Source organism: Trachurus japonicus, chromosome 6 (assembly GCF_045865225.1).
Source record: "Trachurus japonicus isolate A0001 chromosome 6, Traja_1.0".
Taxonomy (NCBI): Eukaryota; Metazoa; Chordata; class Actinopteri; order Carangiformes; family Carangidae; genus Trachurus; species Trachurus japonicus.
Window position 1 is genome coordinate 16450210 of NC_140912.1, and position 19720 is coordinate 16469929.

Here is a 19720-nt window from a genome sequence, read left to right on the forward strand (position 1 = left end):
TTGCACCTGCTCTCATTGTGATCTAATCTCATATTGCTTTAAACTACAGCCGCAGCTCATGTTTATGAAGATGTTCAGTCATCTGCAAATTGGGTCTAGTCAGGACAAAATTGGTAGAGAGACAGGTTGTTTTTAGAATAAATAAACCCCCATCTTCTTGTCGTCAGCTGGTTTTAAACTGAGACATATCATTGTGATTAATGAGGTAGTTATGAAAATACCCTGATAGAGGTATGCATATCTGAAGTAATGTGTTGTTGAAGTCTTTGCTACTGTATCTCCTCTCTGTCAGCGTGTGCAGCTGAGGTGTTGAACCACAGAGGATTAGGCAGCTTCAAATCAAGCCAAGACATGTTTTTGAACCCAGACGACCAAACCCAGTGCTTGTCTTTGGGATTTGAGAGTAGAGAATAAATTAAGCTTGACAGCGTAATCCTGCTGAAATATTTTTATTTATTTAATTTTTTTTTTTCAGTGAAGAGTAATTCAATGTTAGAAGGTGCACTTTTACATTTAAACTATGTGCACACACTGTATTGCAGTGATTTATTAATCTCTTTGTCTCTCTTTCTCTCTCTCTCTCTCTCTCTCTCTGTCTGTCTGTCTGGGACAGAACTGCTACAAGCCGGCAGTGTATCTCTGTTTTTGGGCCCCTCCGAGGGCCTCCACTCCCACTCGCTGCTGCTGGATGAGGAGAGAGGCCGTCTTCTGCTGGGAGCCAGGGATCACATCTACCTGCTTGACCCTGACAATCTGGTCAGAGCCCCCAGAAAGGTACAAGATACTGGCATGAGTGCCGAATACTAATGTTTAAATTATGTATAAAGGGATAGATGGGGAAAGCTCCAAAACTAGTGCAACAAATAAACAGCAGCGTTTGCTTTTGCAGCTTCTCTAGCCATTTGCTACACTTGAGAGGTTGTTTAGGTAGACTCTGAAGTGTTTACAGCGGTCATAAGAGTCCCCACACCCTCTGACAGAGGGATATTACTGGAAGAAATTCAAGTTTGAACAGGAGACGGAATATCTCCTTCACACACAGTCACTGACTCAATCCCCAGACATGCAAAATCCTGCTTGCGGTCACTTGAGACACAACCTCTTTTATTTGCAGTGAAAAGCTTATAATTATGGAGACAGTCATTTTACTACAGCTACATGACACTTATTCCTTTCTTGCCATTGAGTGGGGATGATGTAAAGTATTATTTTTCCATTAACGTGTTGCTAAGCCGGAATGCTCTCAGCCAGGAGAGGAGCTCACCTTTCAGTCGGCAGCAGTCTGAAACTGTCTGTCTGCTGAGGTCAGGGTCATGATGTTAGAAGGTACACACACAATGCACACACAAGTGTGCAGTGTGCACGCAAAGTATATACACACTCACGTAGTATGCGCACTCGCTCTCACGCTCATGCTTACACATTTACACAAACACACAAATGCAATTGGACAAATGCCATATGTTAAAGTTTGTAGATGTGAGTGTGTGTTTATACAGCTGAGGTTCATGACAAGTGGGACGACAGTGTGTTTATTTGATCCTTATCTAGTTGTTTTAACTCTTAGTCGTGCACTCAGAGTGTTGCCTTTTTGTTGCCTCTCTGGTCACTGATACCGATGGGAGATCGGCACCAGAAGTCTCTGAGCCTTTTGGGAACAGCTCTCGACAGTGAATATGATCTAGAGATACAAACTTAGCGTTTATCAGTAAATAAAGTAGCGTACCTGGATAAGGGCCTCAGGGCACTAAAACACAGCAAAAAATATTTTGCTTGCAAGACCTCCAGTTGTTTCTGTCTTGATTTTCAGGAGATAGCCGCTATCTTGTAAACTTTTCATCACAGTCTTTAAATATCCCCATATGTGGTGGTAAAACTATAGACCACTGATCATTTCATATGCAGAATCTGCCCATATGCCAAGATACATAGCACTCTGCAAACCTTCACACTGTCATGCTGGATTTCTGCATGAATTCCTCAACGAACGGCATGCAATGATTTGGAATCATGAGGTGTTTTAATATTTGTGCTGGTGTGTTTGCATGTGTATCAAAGCTCTGTCGATCCATGCGTAAGATTGGCGATAGCTCCCCTTGGTAGGCTTTAGGCGAGGTAACACGCTAAGCACATAAGCCTGTTATAACACATGTGTGAACATGGTGAGGTACATTGAAGGGACCCTGGATGTTATATGTCCTTCGTACCAGCACCCAGGGGTTTTAATTGTTGTATGACTGAGATCTATTGTGCATTAACTCCAAAATGTGGGGAACAGTCAGAAGCTTACTTATAGGAACACCTCAAAGTAAGCCATAAAACCTTATATTCTACTTTAAAATGCACAAATAGCCATCGTCAATACAGGAGTAATGTGTACTGTCCTTTTAGATCTTACAAGGAGTCTAGGTATTTCACTTTTGCACTATTAACACAGTGTATTGGAAACAGAGCACTGCAATAGTTTTTCCAAGTTGAAAAAAAAAAAAACGTAATGTTTTTTTTTATTGTCGTACTGTAGCATACAAAGAGAAGTGGGTTTAAAGGCTTATGTGTTGGTTATATTATTAAATGCAAAATAAATTTCTTCTCTTGCATCCAACAGATTTACTGGCCTGCTCCACGGGACAGAGTTGAAATGTGCAGACTGGCGGGGAAAAATGCAAACGTAAGTGCACAAAATCTTAACACCCCTGAGTGTGCTTTGATGTGCTGTTCTGTGTACCCGATAAAGTTTGTCCCTGCTCTTTTTCTGTCCCTTTTCTGTCACAGCTGGAGTGTGCTAACTTTGTGAGGGTGCTCCACAACTACAACCGCACACACGTCTATGCCTGTGGTACAGGAGCGTTCCACCCCAACTGCGCTTTCATTGAAATCACTGGGCGCAGAGAGGTAAAGTACATACACACGTGTGAATCTCAACAGGATTCATTTTGGCGGTTCAGGATTGGGATTTGAATTTTTGAAAATGTAATGTTATCTTCACTTTGGTCTCCAAGGATGGTGCGTTCCAACTGCTGTCTGGTACGGTGGAGTCTGGCAGGTTGAAATGTCCTTTTGATCCGATGCAGCCATTCACCTCGGTGCTCACAGGTAAGTTGAACCATCGCACAATACTTGAACAGTCCTCTCTCCTCACCTTATCTCTCATGCGCCAGAGTTTCAGCGCTGCACAGCACTGTATCCCTGGAAATAAATGATGCTTCTAGCCACGTCTCCTCTCATTCGTTTGAGTAAATTTATATTCACGTATCTCATGTAGGCTATCTGTTTTCCCAGCACTTTTCCCCAAATTATTTTGGTTCATGAGGCAAGCAGACATTTCTCAGGCAGCAACAAAGTAACTTGGCAGGGAGTTGTAAACAACATGTGTTTTTGAGCCTTATCTCCTTCATATGTTTGTTTCTTGAAATCTCTCTGTCTGTGTTTTTCTGTGGGTTCACCGAGGTAAGCCAAAGAAAGGATAGACACTAAATAAAGAATAATGTAAACTGTTAAATCTGTTTTATGATGACATCTTTTATGGAACACGTATTGCCTGAAATTGTTCAAAATATAAAACTGAGAAGCATCTGCAATATTTTTATGTCGTAATTGATTGACCTGTCTCTGTAATTACTCCAGATCAGTACCTGTATGCGGGCACATCCTCTGACTTCCTGGGCAAAGACACAACGTTCACACGCTCCCTTGGCCCTCCACCTGACCAGCACTACATCCGCACAGATATCTCCGAAGACTACTGGATCAATGGTAACACACATGCTTGCACATTAACACTCAAAATTTGTTTTTGCTTTTTCTCCAAACTTCCAGGCCTCTCTCCTGATACAAAGAGCCTTTTCTGTGCCCTCAGGATGGTTATTGGCATTCCAGCAGAGAGGAAACAGCACACTTATTCATTTAGCTGGAACTTTTTATATGGCCACACCTACAGGGGAATTTACAGTGTGCCACAAAGTTCACAGTCTTAGTCACCCTACCGCAAAGCCACAGGCACACACGGGCATGCACAGTCATCATGGAGGAGGGAGTCTTCTCTCTCTGTATACGTCTCCAGTCTCAAGTGTTTTACGGCAATTGATGGGCTGTCGTGTATCAACAGTTGTCACTGGGATCTAAATCCTCACACATGGTCTCCACATTTCACAACTACACAGTCAGCGATGTTTGGAGTAATTACGTCTCTCTCTCTCTCTCTCTCTTTGTGTGTGTAGTGTACTGTACACAGCCTGTGCTGGCGCCGGCCATGCAAGGGAGAGAGAGAGAGAGAGAGAGAGTGAGAGAGAGAGCACATCGTTTCGGTGTTTTTGTTCATGTGAGCCTGTGGAACATCTTTCCACTGCTGCAGGACTAACAATGACCTTCTGTTGAGTGTGTTAGCAGTTGTACATTAAGCCGTTCCAGTGGGGGGAATCACCCTCTGGTGGTTGGCTCGGCTTCTGGGGGCTGAGCTAATTGTTGATGTAATGTCACTGCAACACATAAGGCCTTTGGACTAGTTACCCTGAATCAGGATACGGATATCAACAGGCTCAACATCTTATTTCCCTTAACTACTATTTCCCTGCAACATGTGTAGTTTTTTTTTTTTTAAGTATATTTTTGGGGCTTTTTTTTTCTTTATTAGATAGGAGAGTCGAGAGAGACAGGAAATGGGAGGCAGAGAGGTGGGGAATGAAATGCAGGATAGGACCGCTCGGTGCGCGATTCGAACCGGGTCACCTGCAGTGAGGACTATAGCCTCAACACCGGGGCGGCTCTACCAACTGAGCTAAACACCACCCCAATGTGTAGTTTTTTTTAAAATCATAAACTATGATTTACTTATTCTTGTACTTAGTTTTTAACAAATAACAGTAAACAGTAAATAACAGTAAAACTTTCCTATGTTTAGCTGCTATAGATACTGATATTTTCATCTTAAGATTTTAAATACAATATAAGATTATCCTATGAAATATAATACAAGATCTCAGAGGGTAACATGAAACCTGACTCCCATAGTGACCCACAGATGATTATCACCCAACTCTGCAGCCTCCATTTTTCTCTGCGAAGAATTTTAGTGAGTAAGAGTGTCATACTCGTACTCGTTGCTTTTCAAGGCAGACAACTCTAGATAAATGCTTACAGTATGTTGTTGATAAAGTTTTTAAGGTGATACTATTTCACTGTTGTGTTTACAGTTTGCTCAGTTTTCCCACCAAGTGTGCAAAGGATCGGCTATTACTGTTATAAATAATATTTTGAAAGAAGGACTTTCACTTGTATTTTGCTGTAGTGCTGTGTTTACAGTAATTAAAGGATCTGGATACTCTTTAAAACACTGAGGACATATGATGGTAGATGTTTGAGCCTGGGTGTTCCAGCTAGTGGATGATCTCAATGCTGCACTGCTGCTGAAAATCATAGCAAAGTAAACAAAACTGCTTTTAAAGTAACCTAAATATTCTGGCTATAACTTTATTAGTTCATGAACAAACAAAAAGTTGAAGATTTATGTGCAGCCCAGGTTTAAGTTTAGTAAATAGAAATTGTAATAAATCAGCCATCTCGGTAGAAGTACAGCGGGATTGTAAATAAACACACGCTAAGTGTAGTGTTACTGTAATACCACTTACCCATGCTGGACATGGCAAAGCCATTACCTGACACATTTTAACACTTTCCTCTCGCTCTCTTTGCCTTTCTGTGTCTTTAGAGGCCAGGTTTATATCTGCTCATCCCATCTCAGACACCTACAACCCAGATGATGATAAGATATACTTTTTCTTCCGGGAGGTATCGTGGGAAGGCAACGACAAGAGCATCCTGTCCCGAGTGGCTCGTGTTTGCAAGGTGAGATATTACACGGCAGAGGTGAGGAAAGTGGGAGGTATTCAGTGGTAAGGAGGGCTGAGGATATGACCAGTGGGTGGAAAGGTAGTGGAGAGAGAGAGGCGGATGGAAGAAAGAAAGAAAGTCCTAACCAGGATGCTAGATGTGGATGTTGAGACTCTGTGCTTTGAAGATACAGCCACAGTTGTTGAGATGTAGTTGGACAAGTGGAGAAACTAAGAATTCTTACAGTGTGTAGGGGGTCTTAACTCCCACATTGATCTGATTGGATAAGGATCTTTGTGTCAGCCATTACTGGAGTGTTTTATGTCCCCCAGGAGGAGGCCACACTGATAAATCCTTCTTTTGTAGTTGTGAAACAGTTGCAAGGTGCTGCTGTCAGGGGCAGTTAATCATGTGTTGCTGTCCAGATTGCTCCAAGATCGATTTGGTTTAAACATTTTCGCACTCTCTCACAATGTCATAATTTTCTGGCCAAAAGATTTGCATATATTCTCATTAAAAGACTGATGCAGATTTATTTTGTAGCACTCACTAAGAAATAGTTTGGCTTTAGAGAGGTTTAATTTGCATGCTAATGCTTGCACATGTACTACGATTACATTACAGATTGTTTTATCCAGTGCCGTTTACGCTGAGAGCATTCAGCCTTTAACAGAACATGAGCTAGAACTCTTCATTCAAAGGCCCATTGCCAGAAACATGTGGCCAAACTTGCATTGGCAATCCAATCCTCCTCCCTGTTCGGCTGTTAGATGCTGTAAGCATATCATGTTTCAGTGCCCATTAAGTTCCATTTGACAGCATGTCAAAACAACTGTAAGCTTGGAAGGGCATTGCACATCTGATTGAGGACAGAAGCACAATAGATTCATGACTGGGACCCTTAAGTGTACGACAGAGTGTACCATTAGTCATTACAAATGGGACTAGTCCACGCAGCAGTTCGCTATTTGTATTCGGAGGTCTATTGCTACATTCTTCGAAGAAAAGCTTTCAGTGTGTTTATGACTTGGGAGTAAGCTGCAAGGCAGACTGGAAGGAGATTCCTCTGGAGTTCAGCCCTCTCTTTTTCCCTCTCTCTCTTGGGTATCCCTCTCTCTCAGTCTTTGTATTTGTCCTTCTCTTTCATTATCTGTAAGTGTGTTTTTCCCCTGCATGTAAAAGCAATAAGGGCACTTCACTTCAGTCCTCTTTGAAGATTATCACTATTGTGAAACATCCTCATTAAGTGCTTACATTTTTTCTGGTCTCTTAACCACAAGTGTGTTTTTGTGTGTGTTGAACCATAACGGTCTTTTCCATAGCACTTGGTTAGTGTGCCGACCGAGTTTAATGGGGAGGTTCTCATAAGTTTTCTATGAATTACAAAGAGGTGCACTTCAGCGCTCTTATCATAGCTCAATCAAAGGTGGCTTACTTAAAACAGCAGTTCATATGCTAAGATAAAACCTGCATTATTAATCAGCAGCACTTCTCTCCCAGCGTGCTGCACTTCCATTTGTTTCTTTTCTCCTTTTATGTTTTCCTCTCTCTTTTCAATTCAATTACTCCTGACTGTCATTTCACTAACAAGAAGGTCTCCTTTGTGCTGGTAAAATAAGCAGATCCATGCAAGCGGCATGTGACTCACCTGTTTATTTTCCTAATTAGTGCAGGAAATCAGAGTCAGGCTGTGATTCAGTGTGTTGTCTCTGTATGGAAGTCTGTTAGATAGATTAAAGTCAGATTGTGGTTCATTACAAGTGTATATTTTTAATTGTGGTCGTCCTCTGGCCACATTGGACAGCTGAACAATGCCGACTGTGGTTTTGTGACTGTGTATGTGGTTGTGTTTCAGAATGATGTGGGTGGGCTGAGGAGTTTGACCAATAAGTGGACCACCTTCCTCAAAGCAAGGCTTGTGTGTTCTATCCCTGGCCCGGACGGCGTGGACACACACTTTGATGAGCTCCGTAAGTGACTGAAAGGAGAAAAAGTAGAAATGTAGGGCAACAAACTAGGTTTAATGTTCAGAGTGCATTTTAGAAAATGTACCAGTAGTGGAGCTTATGAGAGGCCTTAGTGGGCTGTAGTGACTGCTCCCAGTGAATACAAAATAAAGATGCAACAATAAACAGTAAAATAGTGAACAATAAAAATAAGGCAATACAAGTAATAAAAACAAATATTGGATGTTTCCTTCCTCTCTTTCTTTTTCCAGAGGACATCTTTCTTCTTCCTACCAGGGATGATAAAAACCCTATAGTGTATGCAGTCTTCACCACCTCCAGGTACATTTTTGTGCTCATCGCTCTCTGTGGTCTCTCCTTCTCTTTTGCATCGTTAACTAATAATAGTCTCTTGTTTCCACTTCCTTCTCAGCTCCATTTTCCGTGGCTCAGCAGTGTGTGTGTACAGCATGGCGGACATCAGGGCCGTGTTTAACGGCCCATATGCCCACAAGGAGGGGCCCGACCACCGATGGGTAGAATATGAAGGGAGGATACCATATCCACGTCCTGGAACGGTGTGTTGGTTGTTGACCGAAGAGGACAGAGACAAATAGAAATCTCATACTTGATCACCTCTAGCAACCAATTTTTTTTTCTACAAATTAGATCACAAAAATTCTCAACGCTCTTGTTAATTACAAAATAATAAACATGGCCTAATTAGATTCAAGGGTGAAATGTTCAACATGCTGTAGGGTATGCATGCTCACATCTGCAACTGACATGTTAATCAGATTCTTGTTTCATTGAGTTGAAAAAAGTTAATCGGGGGGTTGAGTGAGTGTGTGTGTGTGTGTGTGTGTGTGTGTGTGTGTGTGGGGGGGGGGTTTGAGGAGGGATTGCATACACATAAAAAGTGAGCAGGAATGTTACAGATGTTCCAGATGTGCTTTGGCCCTTGCACTTTTTTCATTCAGCCACCAGAGGGAGACATGTACCTATAGATCAATGAAGAGAGGTGGTCAGTTCTTGATGAAAAGGGACATACAGCAACAACAACAAAAAAAGACTTTTGCATCAGATTGACCTATTTTTCCTGTCCTATAGTGTCCCAGCAGGACATATGATCCAAGGATCAAGACCACCAAAGATTTCCCTGATGAGGTTGTCAGTTTCATCCGATTCCACCCTCTGATGTATCACTCTGTCTACCCTCTGACTGGCCGGCCTGTCTTTACACGAGTCCGTGTGGACTACACCTTGACTCAGATTGTGGTGGACAGGGTTTCAGCAGAGGATGGACAATATGAGGTCATGTTCTTGGGAACAGGTGAGACACACACACACAAAAACACATACGCACCCACTCTGTCTCTTGCAGCTCTACATCTGACCAGCAGAGGACACTAAATAACTATGAACTGTAGTCGAGCATGAACTTGATTTGGGAGAAATAAATAAATGTAAAATTGGTGTTGGATCCAATAACCCATCCCAAGTATAGGCACTGACTTTTTTTGTATCTTTGACATTAACATTGCATTGAAATGTCTTTTACAACAAACCTAAATCTAAAAATGTTTCAGTGTCAAAACTTTTGCTCATGCCTTAGAGAGGGGTGTGAATGTACAAACTGGATGTATTCCTCTTCAGTGGATATGAAAACACTTTGTATCTGACTGCTTCACATTATTCACTCTCCTGTGTATGACTCCCTGTCACAGACTCTGGCTCAGTTCTGAAGGTGGTGAGCATCACTCAAGACAACTGGTCAACGGTCAAGACAACGGAGGAAATTGTGCTTGAAGAACTTCAAGTTTTCCAGGTTTTGAGACCAACACAGCTACACACATAATCACACAAATCCACAATTAATTGACTGTGAAATATTAATCGTGCTTTTCAAAAGCCATTAAACAAAAGCTGCAACCCTGATGGTTTTTTTGTGAACCATCACTCAACAAACTCATCTGTTGTTTCTACCAACACACACTGCTCCCACAGTATAGTATGTTTACTGAGGTGTTGAAGTTTATTTGTCTAACTTTTTGCAGGTTCCCACTGCCATCCTCAGTATGGAGCTGTCCTCTAAGCAGGTTCGTCCTCATTCTCACTCATTTTATTCCAGTGCTCTTTACTATTTCTGCAGATCTTCCCTGATCTCTGCTTTAATTCATGTCACATGCATTCATTGGTGTGCACATGCCTCATACAAGACATACTGTTTTTAATCTCCTGATCATTCATGTATCCCGTTTTCCGCTCTCTTCTTAGCCCTTCCTATTTATTTCTAGCTCTCTCCCTCTCTCTCCCCACTCTGCCTCATTATCTAAGGGTCAGTGGTGTCAATACACACTTCAACCTCAATCACAGCTTCCATTAATCTCCAGCAGTGTGTGAGCTGTATGTGTGTGTATGTGAGTGCGCTCTCTTAATGTTTTCAGCGGCGGTTTGGAAGTTTTCCCTAACTACGGACGAGTCGGAGCACATTCTTCTTCATATTTGTTAAAAGTGCTCGCTGAGAAATCCTCGCATGTCTGTGCTCTGATTCAAGTTTCTGTTGATGTTTTAAATTGTGTTATTGGAACACCCCCCTCCCAGTTATTTGGAATATTTAATTCAGTTTTTTCCATCAGAACAAACCTGTTGTCACTTGCTAAACTGTTTTCTCTACTAAAAAAGAGTGGTGTTGTGTTTTTCACCACAGCAACAACTCTACGTGGGTTCGAGCGAGGGGTTAGCACAGGTTTCACTCAGTAGATGTCACCTGTATGGCCAAGCCTGTGCTGAATGCTGTCTGGCCCGAGACCCCTACTGTGCCTGGGATGGACACACGTGCTCACGATACATCCCTGCATCGAAAAGGTGCTGTGAAAATTAAACACGCTCTGTCTTACCTCATTACAGGAATATAACATCTATACAGTACCTAGACTTTCATGGAACCCATGCAGACCTCTTCATCATGCTCATAAATAACATGGAAATAATGATACACTAGGGAGCCAAACAGTGGAAATGTTTTATTTACTGGAATGAAATGATGACACAGCAGCGACCACACTGACACAGATGCATAAAATATGAGTAATGATTTAAGTCATTAACATCATCATGATTACAATCATTACGTTCAAACGTTTTATAAATTGTGCACTATACCACACCCATTTGCTGGACACACACACACACACACACACACACACACACACACACACACACACACACACACACACATACTTGTGAGTACTATTGTACAGTAAGACCCAAAAACATGGTGTGAATTCTACCTTTAAATCTTTTAAATTTACTGCTGACTCTCAGCTATGCAGAGCTGCTTCTCGTTAATAATGGCTCTGTGATTTTTAGAATAGTTTTGTTTTTGGGTGGTATGATTTATAACGATAAAACTGAAAATATGTGTGATCCAAAAAAAGAAAAGAAGAAAGTGCAACTGCTTTTACAGTAACTGACCCTTGTTGCCCTACTTCTCCATAGTGTGTGTGTGTGTGTGTGTGTGTGTGTGTGTGTGTGTGTGTGTGTGTGTGGTGTGTGTGTGTGTGTGTGTGTGTGTGTGTGTGTGTGTGTGTGTGTTTGTGTGTGTGTGTGTGTGTGTGTGTTCTTTATTCTGAGCCTGTCAGCAGGAGTTTATAGTTGTTGCTAAATATGTTTTCTATTCTGGTTCTCCTCACCTCTTCAGCACTTTTTCCATGCCAGATGGTATTATTCCATTTGAGTTATTGATTAGTATTTTTTTTTTCCTTGACTGATTAATGCTACTGTCATTCCACACCTCTAGAGTCTAGTCCTTGGAGTGTAAAAATATGTTGTTGTTTTTTTTGTTTGTGTGCTTGGAAAGAATTTATCCCCTACAGAATCTATACCCTGCAGTTAGAGATCACACTGCTAGATTACCAGCCAATGGGGATGCTGTTATGGTTTGTGGAATATAGTGGAGGCCCTCCCTTTAGTCTCCAGGGCTCTTTGAAAGCTGATCTTCACAGTGCGTGAGTGTAGGCTACAGATGTCCCATCACACGGGACTGACAGGAGGTGGAGGAGGAGAAATCAATAAAAACTGAAGGAGCCCAACACCAGCTAGAGGCTGAAGACACTTTTAAAAATCCATTTCTACTGTAATATTCACTGCACAAATTACCCCAGAATCTGGAGATGTACTTGATCAGATTTGTCAAACTATGACCCAATAGATGAAATCTGGATTCGACATGCTCCCATCATGATCCCATCATTTTCAGATGTCATACTTTACCATTTATGACAATCCAAAATCTTGGAACAAGCTATAAAGGATGCCACTGGATTATTTGGGTCATAGTGCAGTGATTTATGTAGGATAACAAACATCCATCTATGTATGAGGTGGAGTAATTTCACTTTTACTGCATTTTATTAGCTTAAGTCAACATCTTGAAATTTGAAAGATTCAAGGTCTTGGGAAGTTGTGTAATTCTGTTATGTTTTCACATGTCAACCACATGTCAGACGCTGAGGGTCACCAGTAATAGGAGGTCATCTTAAATCATATTTTAAATGGTCGTGAAAAAATGTTGCTTGAGGTAAGACTGGCAATATCTTCACATGCTCACCACAGCATTCCAGTTTTTTCCAGTACATGCAAGTTTGACATTGGTAAAAACATCCCCCTGTCAGACAACGTGTGGATTTATTAATTCATTGAAGCTGTCAAACTGCACAGATGACCTTAAAATTAATGTGACCATCAGTGGAGTAGGGTATCTTTGTGTGCTCAGCTTTGTTTCTGTTTGGCCAATTAGGGATAATGTTTAAAATGTCTTGTGTTTTGTTTTCCAGGCGAGCCAGGAGACAGGACATCAAGCATGGGGACCCTGCCAGTCAGTGTTGGGACACAGAGGACAGTATGTAGACTTTGTTTTTTTTGTAAGAAAGTTGTTTTTTCTCAGCAGATAAATGAATCACTTAAACAGCCACCATTGTAAACCTGCATGACAGACTTTCTTTGAACCACAGAAGGCTCTTGGATCAATAACGGTCTTGTTTTCCTTAGGTCGTGGTGGGGGACGGGTGGAGGAACGAGTGCTCTTTGGGGTACAAAGCAACTCTACCTTCCTTGAGTGTGTCCCTAAATCTCAACAGGCCCAAATCCGGTGGTTCATACAGAAACCTGGGTCTGAACGCAGGGAGGAGGTAAGAACGTGCACACATCTCCACACTCTCACACACGCATACACACACCACCCAAACACTGAAACAAATCATTTTGAAATACTGGCCTTGTCTTTCGCTCACTCACTCTCAATCTGAATGCAAGCTTTGGTTTTGCTTTTGTTGACTTTACTATACCTTAGGGGTTACATTTCTTTCATGCCATGGTCAAAAACCAGAAACGTTTCTTACATAAGAGGACTTCAAAGCATCCAAAAAAACATTACACTTGACTTCCTTCTCACTGTTTATGAGGTCTGAGCCTTGAACCCTTTAACCACTGTTTGTGCCACAAATCACATCACTGCAGGTCCTGCTTGTCTTGGGGAAGATGAAAAACATAAAAACATTGCTTGCATCATGACCACAGCATTCAAAACTCACACAGCCTTAAATACCCAAAAGTCACATCCGTTGTGGAATTATTGCTAATAAGGGAGCAATCCTGGATCTCACAAATTCACTGAACAAGATCATTTTGATATTTATGAGTGTCAAGGGGTTTTTGAATATTTCTGCTGCTGCTCTGTTTTCGAGGAATGTGACGGATGACTTAAACCAGAGCCACCCTAGGGGATGGGGATGGGACATCATCTATCTCATATGAAATATTAAACCAAGAAAGAAGATGAGAATTTCATTTTACCCTGCATCTGCTAGCCTTAATTTCTCGTTTTTACATTGAGCAGCCAACTATTCATGCTGGAATGCAACTGCTGTTCCCCAGTGGCCACTGTAGGTCATTCAAGAGAAGCTACAGATTCTTTCCATTGTGTTCAGGACAGAAAAATGAGGTGCTGCATGAGGGAAAAAAATACAACAAAGTACACACATAGAAGTTGAAGGCCAATACAGCTCAATTCACCATCTTAAACTGTTTTGAATGTATACTAGCAGATGATATTTTAGCTAATGGAAATTAGCGGATTTTTGACTTATTGTCAGTGCAAAGGATGAAAAGAAGAGGACAGGATGGTGAGCCTAGAATGACGCACAAGGACAGGAGTTTGTACTAGAGGTGTGGAAAGGAGCTCATTGATGATGAGACAACAGCGACCTGCTTACTCAGCACCTCAGTGCCCTTCCTTCCCCTATCCAAACATGCAAACCCTCCTCCACCCATTGCGAGTGGCCTGTTTATCACTTATTCACCGTCTCTCTCTGCTTCCCGCTACACTTATTCACTCCCACAACTAGTCCCCAGTCCTCGCTCTCAGAGGTGAATGTAAACACAATGACAGGTGCAGAGGCCACTAAAGACTCATGTGTTCCTTTATGGGCCCGCACAGCAGAAGGCCCTGTGCTTTTCACTTTGTGTGTGGGGATATATGCGTGTCTGTGTGCTTGTGCATTTTTCGTTATGATCTCCCAGAGCGGAAATCATAACAGTGTGCTCCCTAGGGACAACCATGTGTTTTAGGGTAATGAACGCAATGGGGTATTCTCTCTGTTTGTGTGTCTAGACATGCAATGATATGTGACCTATTGTACTCTAGACAAAGTGATGAAGGAGTGAGTGCAGGAGTCCTTCCTCCCTTAGGAGAGTCATGTGATGGACACAGAAGCTATAAAAATACAACAGGATGTGCAGATTTAATAAGTTAATAATTAAGGTCAGTGGTGTTGGTTGTGCAGGAGTTTTGACTGATAGGCACATAAAGTAATTTCTAAGTTTTGTCTCAGTCTTCTCAGTGGTAATCCAGAGAGACTTGAAATAAGAATTCAGACTAGGGCACAGCTTTACAGCTGAAATCCTTTGTGATTCTTTCCAATATTGAGTTTTATCCTAAGATTTATAACTTAAAAATGCTGCTTTGGTGTTCGAAGAGTGTCCTGACAATGCCTCCTTAAAGGAAGCAGATGGTTCATTATGATTCAAGGGGGGAAATTATTTAAATGGACAAACACAGCTTTACAGTACAGCAGACTTTGCATGAATGGATGAATGAATAAATCAGTAATTGAATAAATAAATGCAATTATTTGGCCCAGCAGCCAGTGAACATCTCAAATGTTTGTAGACATAGAACGCCCGAGACAAGGGGAAACTGCAACACAAACGCTTGAAACATTTTAAGTAATTATATGGATGAGATTGAAGAAAAAAAACATTTCCTCTAGTAATGGTCTAATGAATTAACATTCCATCATTATATAAATGTGAGGCTTTCAAAGTTAACAGGAAAACAGGAATTAATTTGAGAGAAATGCTTTTGTGATTCTGGAAGTACAGGGAGTCTGATGTTTGAATAAGTTCTCCATTATGCACAAACACAGTGATTAATTTCTTGATTAAATGAGTAGATTTATGTTTTTGCACTGTTTGCTGCCATTAGGCACACGACTAATAATGAGTAATGCTACAGACAACACAAAGTCAAGGAGCTTAAATGAACAACACTGAGCTGGATACACACTCTGGACTGGCTGTGTGTGTGTGTGTGTGTGTGTGTGTGTGTCTGTGTCTTACTTTTAGCTGACGTGTTATGTCAAGAGCGTCTTTGTCTGAGCCTTGTGGTTGATGCCCTTTGACCTCTTTAGGACAAGGGAACTTCACTGTCTCTGTTACTTTTTTCCAGTTCTTGTTCTAATGCTGTGTTTACTGGCAGCTGTGTCAAGTACAAAAACTTCAGCCCCATTAGCTGCATTGAATAAACTAAATCAAGACACCTACCATTTGTCATCGGGAACAAAGAGCATTCCTGTTTCAGGAGCCATTTATCACACAATCCAACGGTCACTTAGTGGCCCTAACAGCATACACACACATACACACACACACATACACACACACACACACACACACACACACACACACACACACACACACACACACACACACACACACACACACACACACACACACACACACACACACACACATACACAGGAGAGTGTGTTTTACTTCTGATTTGAGCCAGGATTGGGGATGTGAGGTTTCTACCTGCTCTCACAGCTGTGGGTGTGTGGTGTCAGGGCAGGTGATGTCTGAAGTGTCTGGTTCATTTCAACGTCTCACTCTCTGTGCTTTTGGTCCCACTCTGTTTCCCCCTGTCTGTCATCCCTTCTCCTGTCCCGTCCTTCAGCCTCCCTCATCAGCCCAACCATAATCTCTCCTCACTTCCTGCCTTCACGCTCCTTACTTCGCTTACTTTGTTTCCTCAAACTTTTCGTGTCACCTCCATGCGTTCCCACAGTCTCTTTCCTTCTGTGTTTCTCTCCACACTTGCTGCCTCCTGATGGTTTTTTTTTTTTTTTTTAAAGCCAGCTGCTCATAGCACCTGCAGCCCACTCCCGTGCTTACTCTCCTCGTTCACTCATTCACACACTCCCTGCTCTTATCTCCCCGTAAAAATAAGCTACTAAAGAGGTGAGCTAGAGGAGATTTCTCTTCCTTTCTCCCAGCATGTTGGTGTGTTTGTGTGTGTGTCTGCTTGTTCTTGTGTGCGGATTCACCTCCTGGAGCCTGGAATGCTGGCCCGATTAGAAAATTAGTAATAGGAAAAACATGGATGTTGGTGAATTTCATGCATGATGTAGATTTGAACAAAGTACAGCACGCAGCGTAGCTGCATTGCTATTCTTTGCAGGAATTTGTTAGCTTAATCAGATGCCCAGATACACAAATAAGGGCACACCATCTGGGTGAGTTTAAATGTCTGGCTTTGTTGTTTAGTCACAGATGCCTTGGTAGGCAGAGGGGAGACAGTTCCACAGGCATACAAATAAACCCATCAAATATCTTCACAGACACTTTGCATACAGTAAGTGAGGTTTTAGGTTTTCAGTATATACAGATACCATATGTTTTGGCAAATCAGTCAGGTGTGTCAGCAAACAAGAATGTGATAGGAGACGAGCTATTAGTCTAACGTGAGTTTAGGGCCAAATCCAAAGAGACTCTGAGGCCTGTGAGTCTGTCTCTGCCTGGACAACAACTCATCAGTGTCAGACCTAGAAATCACCACATAGCTATGCACACATTTACACACACACACACACACACACACACACACACACACGGAAATGGGAAAACAAGACTGCAACACACATATGGGTGGTTTTCTGTTCTGTGTATGGATTTACGCATGTCCTTCCATCTGTAGCTGTCTTATCAGTTACACCTCTAGGGGGGTCGGAGCAGGGCTGTGGGAGGTATGCTTTTGAAGCGCACACACACTTGTGCTCTTTGACTGTTCTCTGAACACAGCTGTGTTTTTTTAGGCCCTGACAGCAGCCATGCCACCTGATGAATCACGGAGGATGCTAAATGAAAAGAGGGGACTATACACATTAGCAGACTACTTAGCCTTACACCTTAACAACAACCACATGCACATCACCACACATGCACATTTTTCAAGTACCTTTCTTTGCCTTTTTTTTTTTTGCTGCTTACACTCATCATGCATCTAAAAATCTCTCCACACCACATAATGACCTCTGGCCCCCCAAGCTGTGGTTGACTCTTACCACACCCAATTCAATATGCTTCCTGTTTCAGGGGTCATTACCATGTTTAACGCACCCTGGATACAAGTCAGGCATGAAAATAAATGTGTGTAAACAGGGTGGGATGTGTCATGTGAGTGTTTTTTTAATTGTGTAGCAGCCTGTTGTATTGAATTAGTACACAGAGACACAAAATGTTCTTGTCTCACTAAAGTGAATCTTGATTTTAATTTAAGAAAGTTCAGATAATTTTGTGTTGTGTTATGTAACTCTAAGCAGCTGTGGTCACACACTCTTCATTTGCATTTTCTCCAGGTCAGGTTGGATGATCGTGTCATCCACACTGGAAGAGGCCTCCTGATTCGCTCCCTCCACGCCACTGATGCTGGTGTGTATATTTGTGTTGCTCAAGAGCACACACACTTCACCCACACTCTCCTCCGTATCACACTACAACTTGTTACACACGGCCAACTGGACGGGAAGTCCAAGCACAGCAGCGAAGACCCCATGGTGGAGCTACGACACGGTGCAGAGTCCCGTCAGCGATATAAAGACTACCTGAGAGTGATGAGCTCTCCTATTACCTCTCTGGAGGAGTACTGCGATTCACTTTGGCTGGAGAAGAGGCCATCAAGGGCGCGAGGACGAGGCTTGGGAGGTGGCAAATGGAAACACATTCAGGAAATGAAGAAGAGCAGGAACAGGAGACACCACAGAGAAAGGGGGGAAGAGAGAGGAGGAGGGAGGGTGGTGAGGACAGCACAACCATGAGGCTGAGGTAAAAAAAAAGAAAAAAAAAGAAAATCTGAATGAGCTGAGTATTCACCTACTGGGTGATGAAGCAGATATGACACAGAACTGTATAATTGCAATGACAGAGCAGTTCATGAGCAAGCAAAGTCTAACTCCAAGTAAATGGGGCATGAAAGACTGAGTTCCAAATGAATATATTAATTTCAACAAGCAATTTAAAGCAGCGTGAGTTAGAGACTATGTAATTTTCTTCTTCATGTGCCAAATGGGTAAGACAATTTTCTATCTTTATTGTCTTGAATTCTAAAAGGATGATACACCCAAAGTTAAGGGTACAGCTAAAATTATGAGTTTGTCCTGTTTTCAGATGCCATGTGTTAGGGAAATTACCAGAGAACACATTACAGACTCGTGTAAATGAAACAGGCAGATGAAGAATTACAACATCAGTGTTTTTCCTCCCAAAGCACATATTAAACTGACTGTTAATAGAGCTGATCAAGGAAAATATGTATAGTAGTATTAAAAAAACAAATAGATAAGAAGTCGAACATTTTCTCATGGCAGTGACAATGCATTCATGTTGAATGACTGTAAATATTAATATAACATGTACAGTACAGGAGAAATGGCATGCTGAAACCATTCCAGTTATTGATCTGTAAACTCTAATGATAATCATGTATTGTGTTTTTTTTCCTGAATTAAATAACATATTTTTGTACAAACACATGTACTGTAGGTTTAGTATACTGTAGGTGTATTCATTTTTGTTGTTTTTCAGTTATTTAAATAAATGTGTCCCTGAAGCTCTGTTCTCTGAATTCTGAAATCCATGCACAGAAATCACAGTAAATCTATCAAAGGTGCAGGTACAGGGAGTTTGAAGCACATGGCAGCAAGTTGAGAATGGGTGGGGGTTAGCTCAGCCTCTCTTCACCTGATATACTGTAGCAACAGAAGTGCCTGTATGCTGTATGCAGATGTCACAATGATTCAGGACCAGCTGGTCTCTTGTTTAATGTAAGTCTGTGAGTGGAAGAGAGAGAGGGAGAGAGAGGGAGGTAGGGAGGGGAGAATCCATGGTAAATATGAACGCTTGTGAGCAAACTAAGCAAGGTACACGTTTCCTAGAATAAACTGATAAAGCAGTAAAGGCATCAACATGGGTGGAATGAGCGTGAAAAGCAAGCCTTATGCAAGCCAATGTGCCTGACCCAAATAGTAAATTATACTTATATAATAATGTAGACAATATCATGCACAGTGCTTGGATCCAATGCTGATAATAATATGACAAGGATCTTTCTGTGAAAAACATAACCAAAGTCATGGGATCTCACAGTTTTAACTGATTTAGTGTTGACCTCTTAAATTGAATTTTGGGCCAGCTGCTCAAATTCTGCTTCTGACACAGAGTAGAAATGTTTTCCAAACAGATGAAGATATGGAATAAAAACAATCAATTATAAATATTTCAATCAATTATTGTCTATTAGGTCTCCATCAACACACAACCATTACAGATCT

The 19720-nt window shown here is 41.7% G+C and overlaps 1 protein-coding gene across 2 annotated transcripts in view; it reads left to right on the forward strand.

Moving 5' to 3' along the window:
• The window catches only part of sema3d (sema domain, immunoglobulin domain (Ig), short basic domain, secreted, (semaphorin) 3D), a 29738-nt gene extending 10739 nt beyond the window's left edge, over window positions 1–18999 (forward strand). For both annotated transcript variants that reach the window (XM_085779372.1, XM_085779373.1), the window contains exons 3-18: window positions 614–774; window positions 2606–2668; window positions 2773–2892; window positions 3000–3093; window positions 3625–3753; window positions 5705–5841; window positions 7682–7796; window positions 8045–8114; window positions 8206–8350; window positions 8883–9105; window positions 9500–9600; window positions 9830–9871; window positions 10483–10640; window positions 12611–12675; window positions 12825–12964; window positions 17750–18999. In XM_085779372.1, the coding sequence (XP_085635498.1) occupies window positions 614–774; window positions 2606–2668; window positions 2773–2892; window positions 3000–3093; window positions 3625–3753; window positions 5705–5841; window positions 7682–7796; window positions 8045–8114; window positions 8206–8350; window positions 8883–9105; window positions 9500–9600; window positions 9830–9871; window positions 10483–10640; window positions 12611–12675; window positions 12825–12964; window positions 17750–18208 (2222 nt within the window). In that variant the 3' untranslated portion in view covers window positions 18209–18999. The remainder of the gene's footprint in view (window positions 1–613; window positions 775–2605; window positions 2669–2772; window positions 2893–2999; window positions 3094–3624; window positions 3754–5704; window positions 5842–7681; window positions 7797–8044; window positions 8115–8205; window positions 8351–8882; window positions 9106–9499; window positions 9601–9829; window positions 9872–10482; window positions 10641–12610; window positions 12676–12824; window positions 12965–17749) is intronic.
• Window positions 19000–19720: the final 721 nt, after the last annotated feature.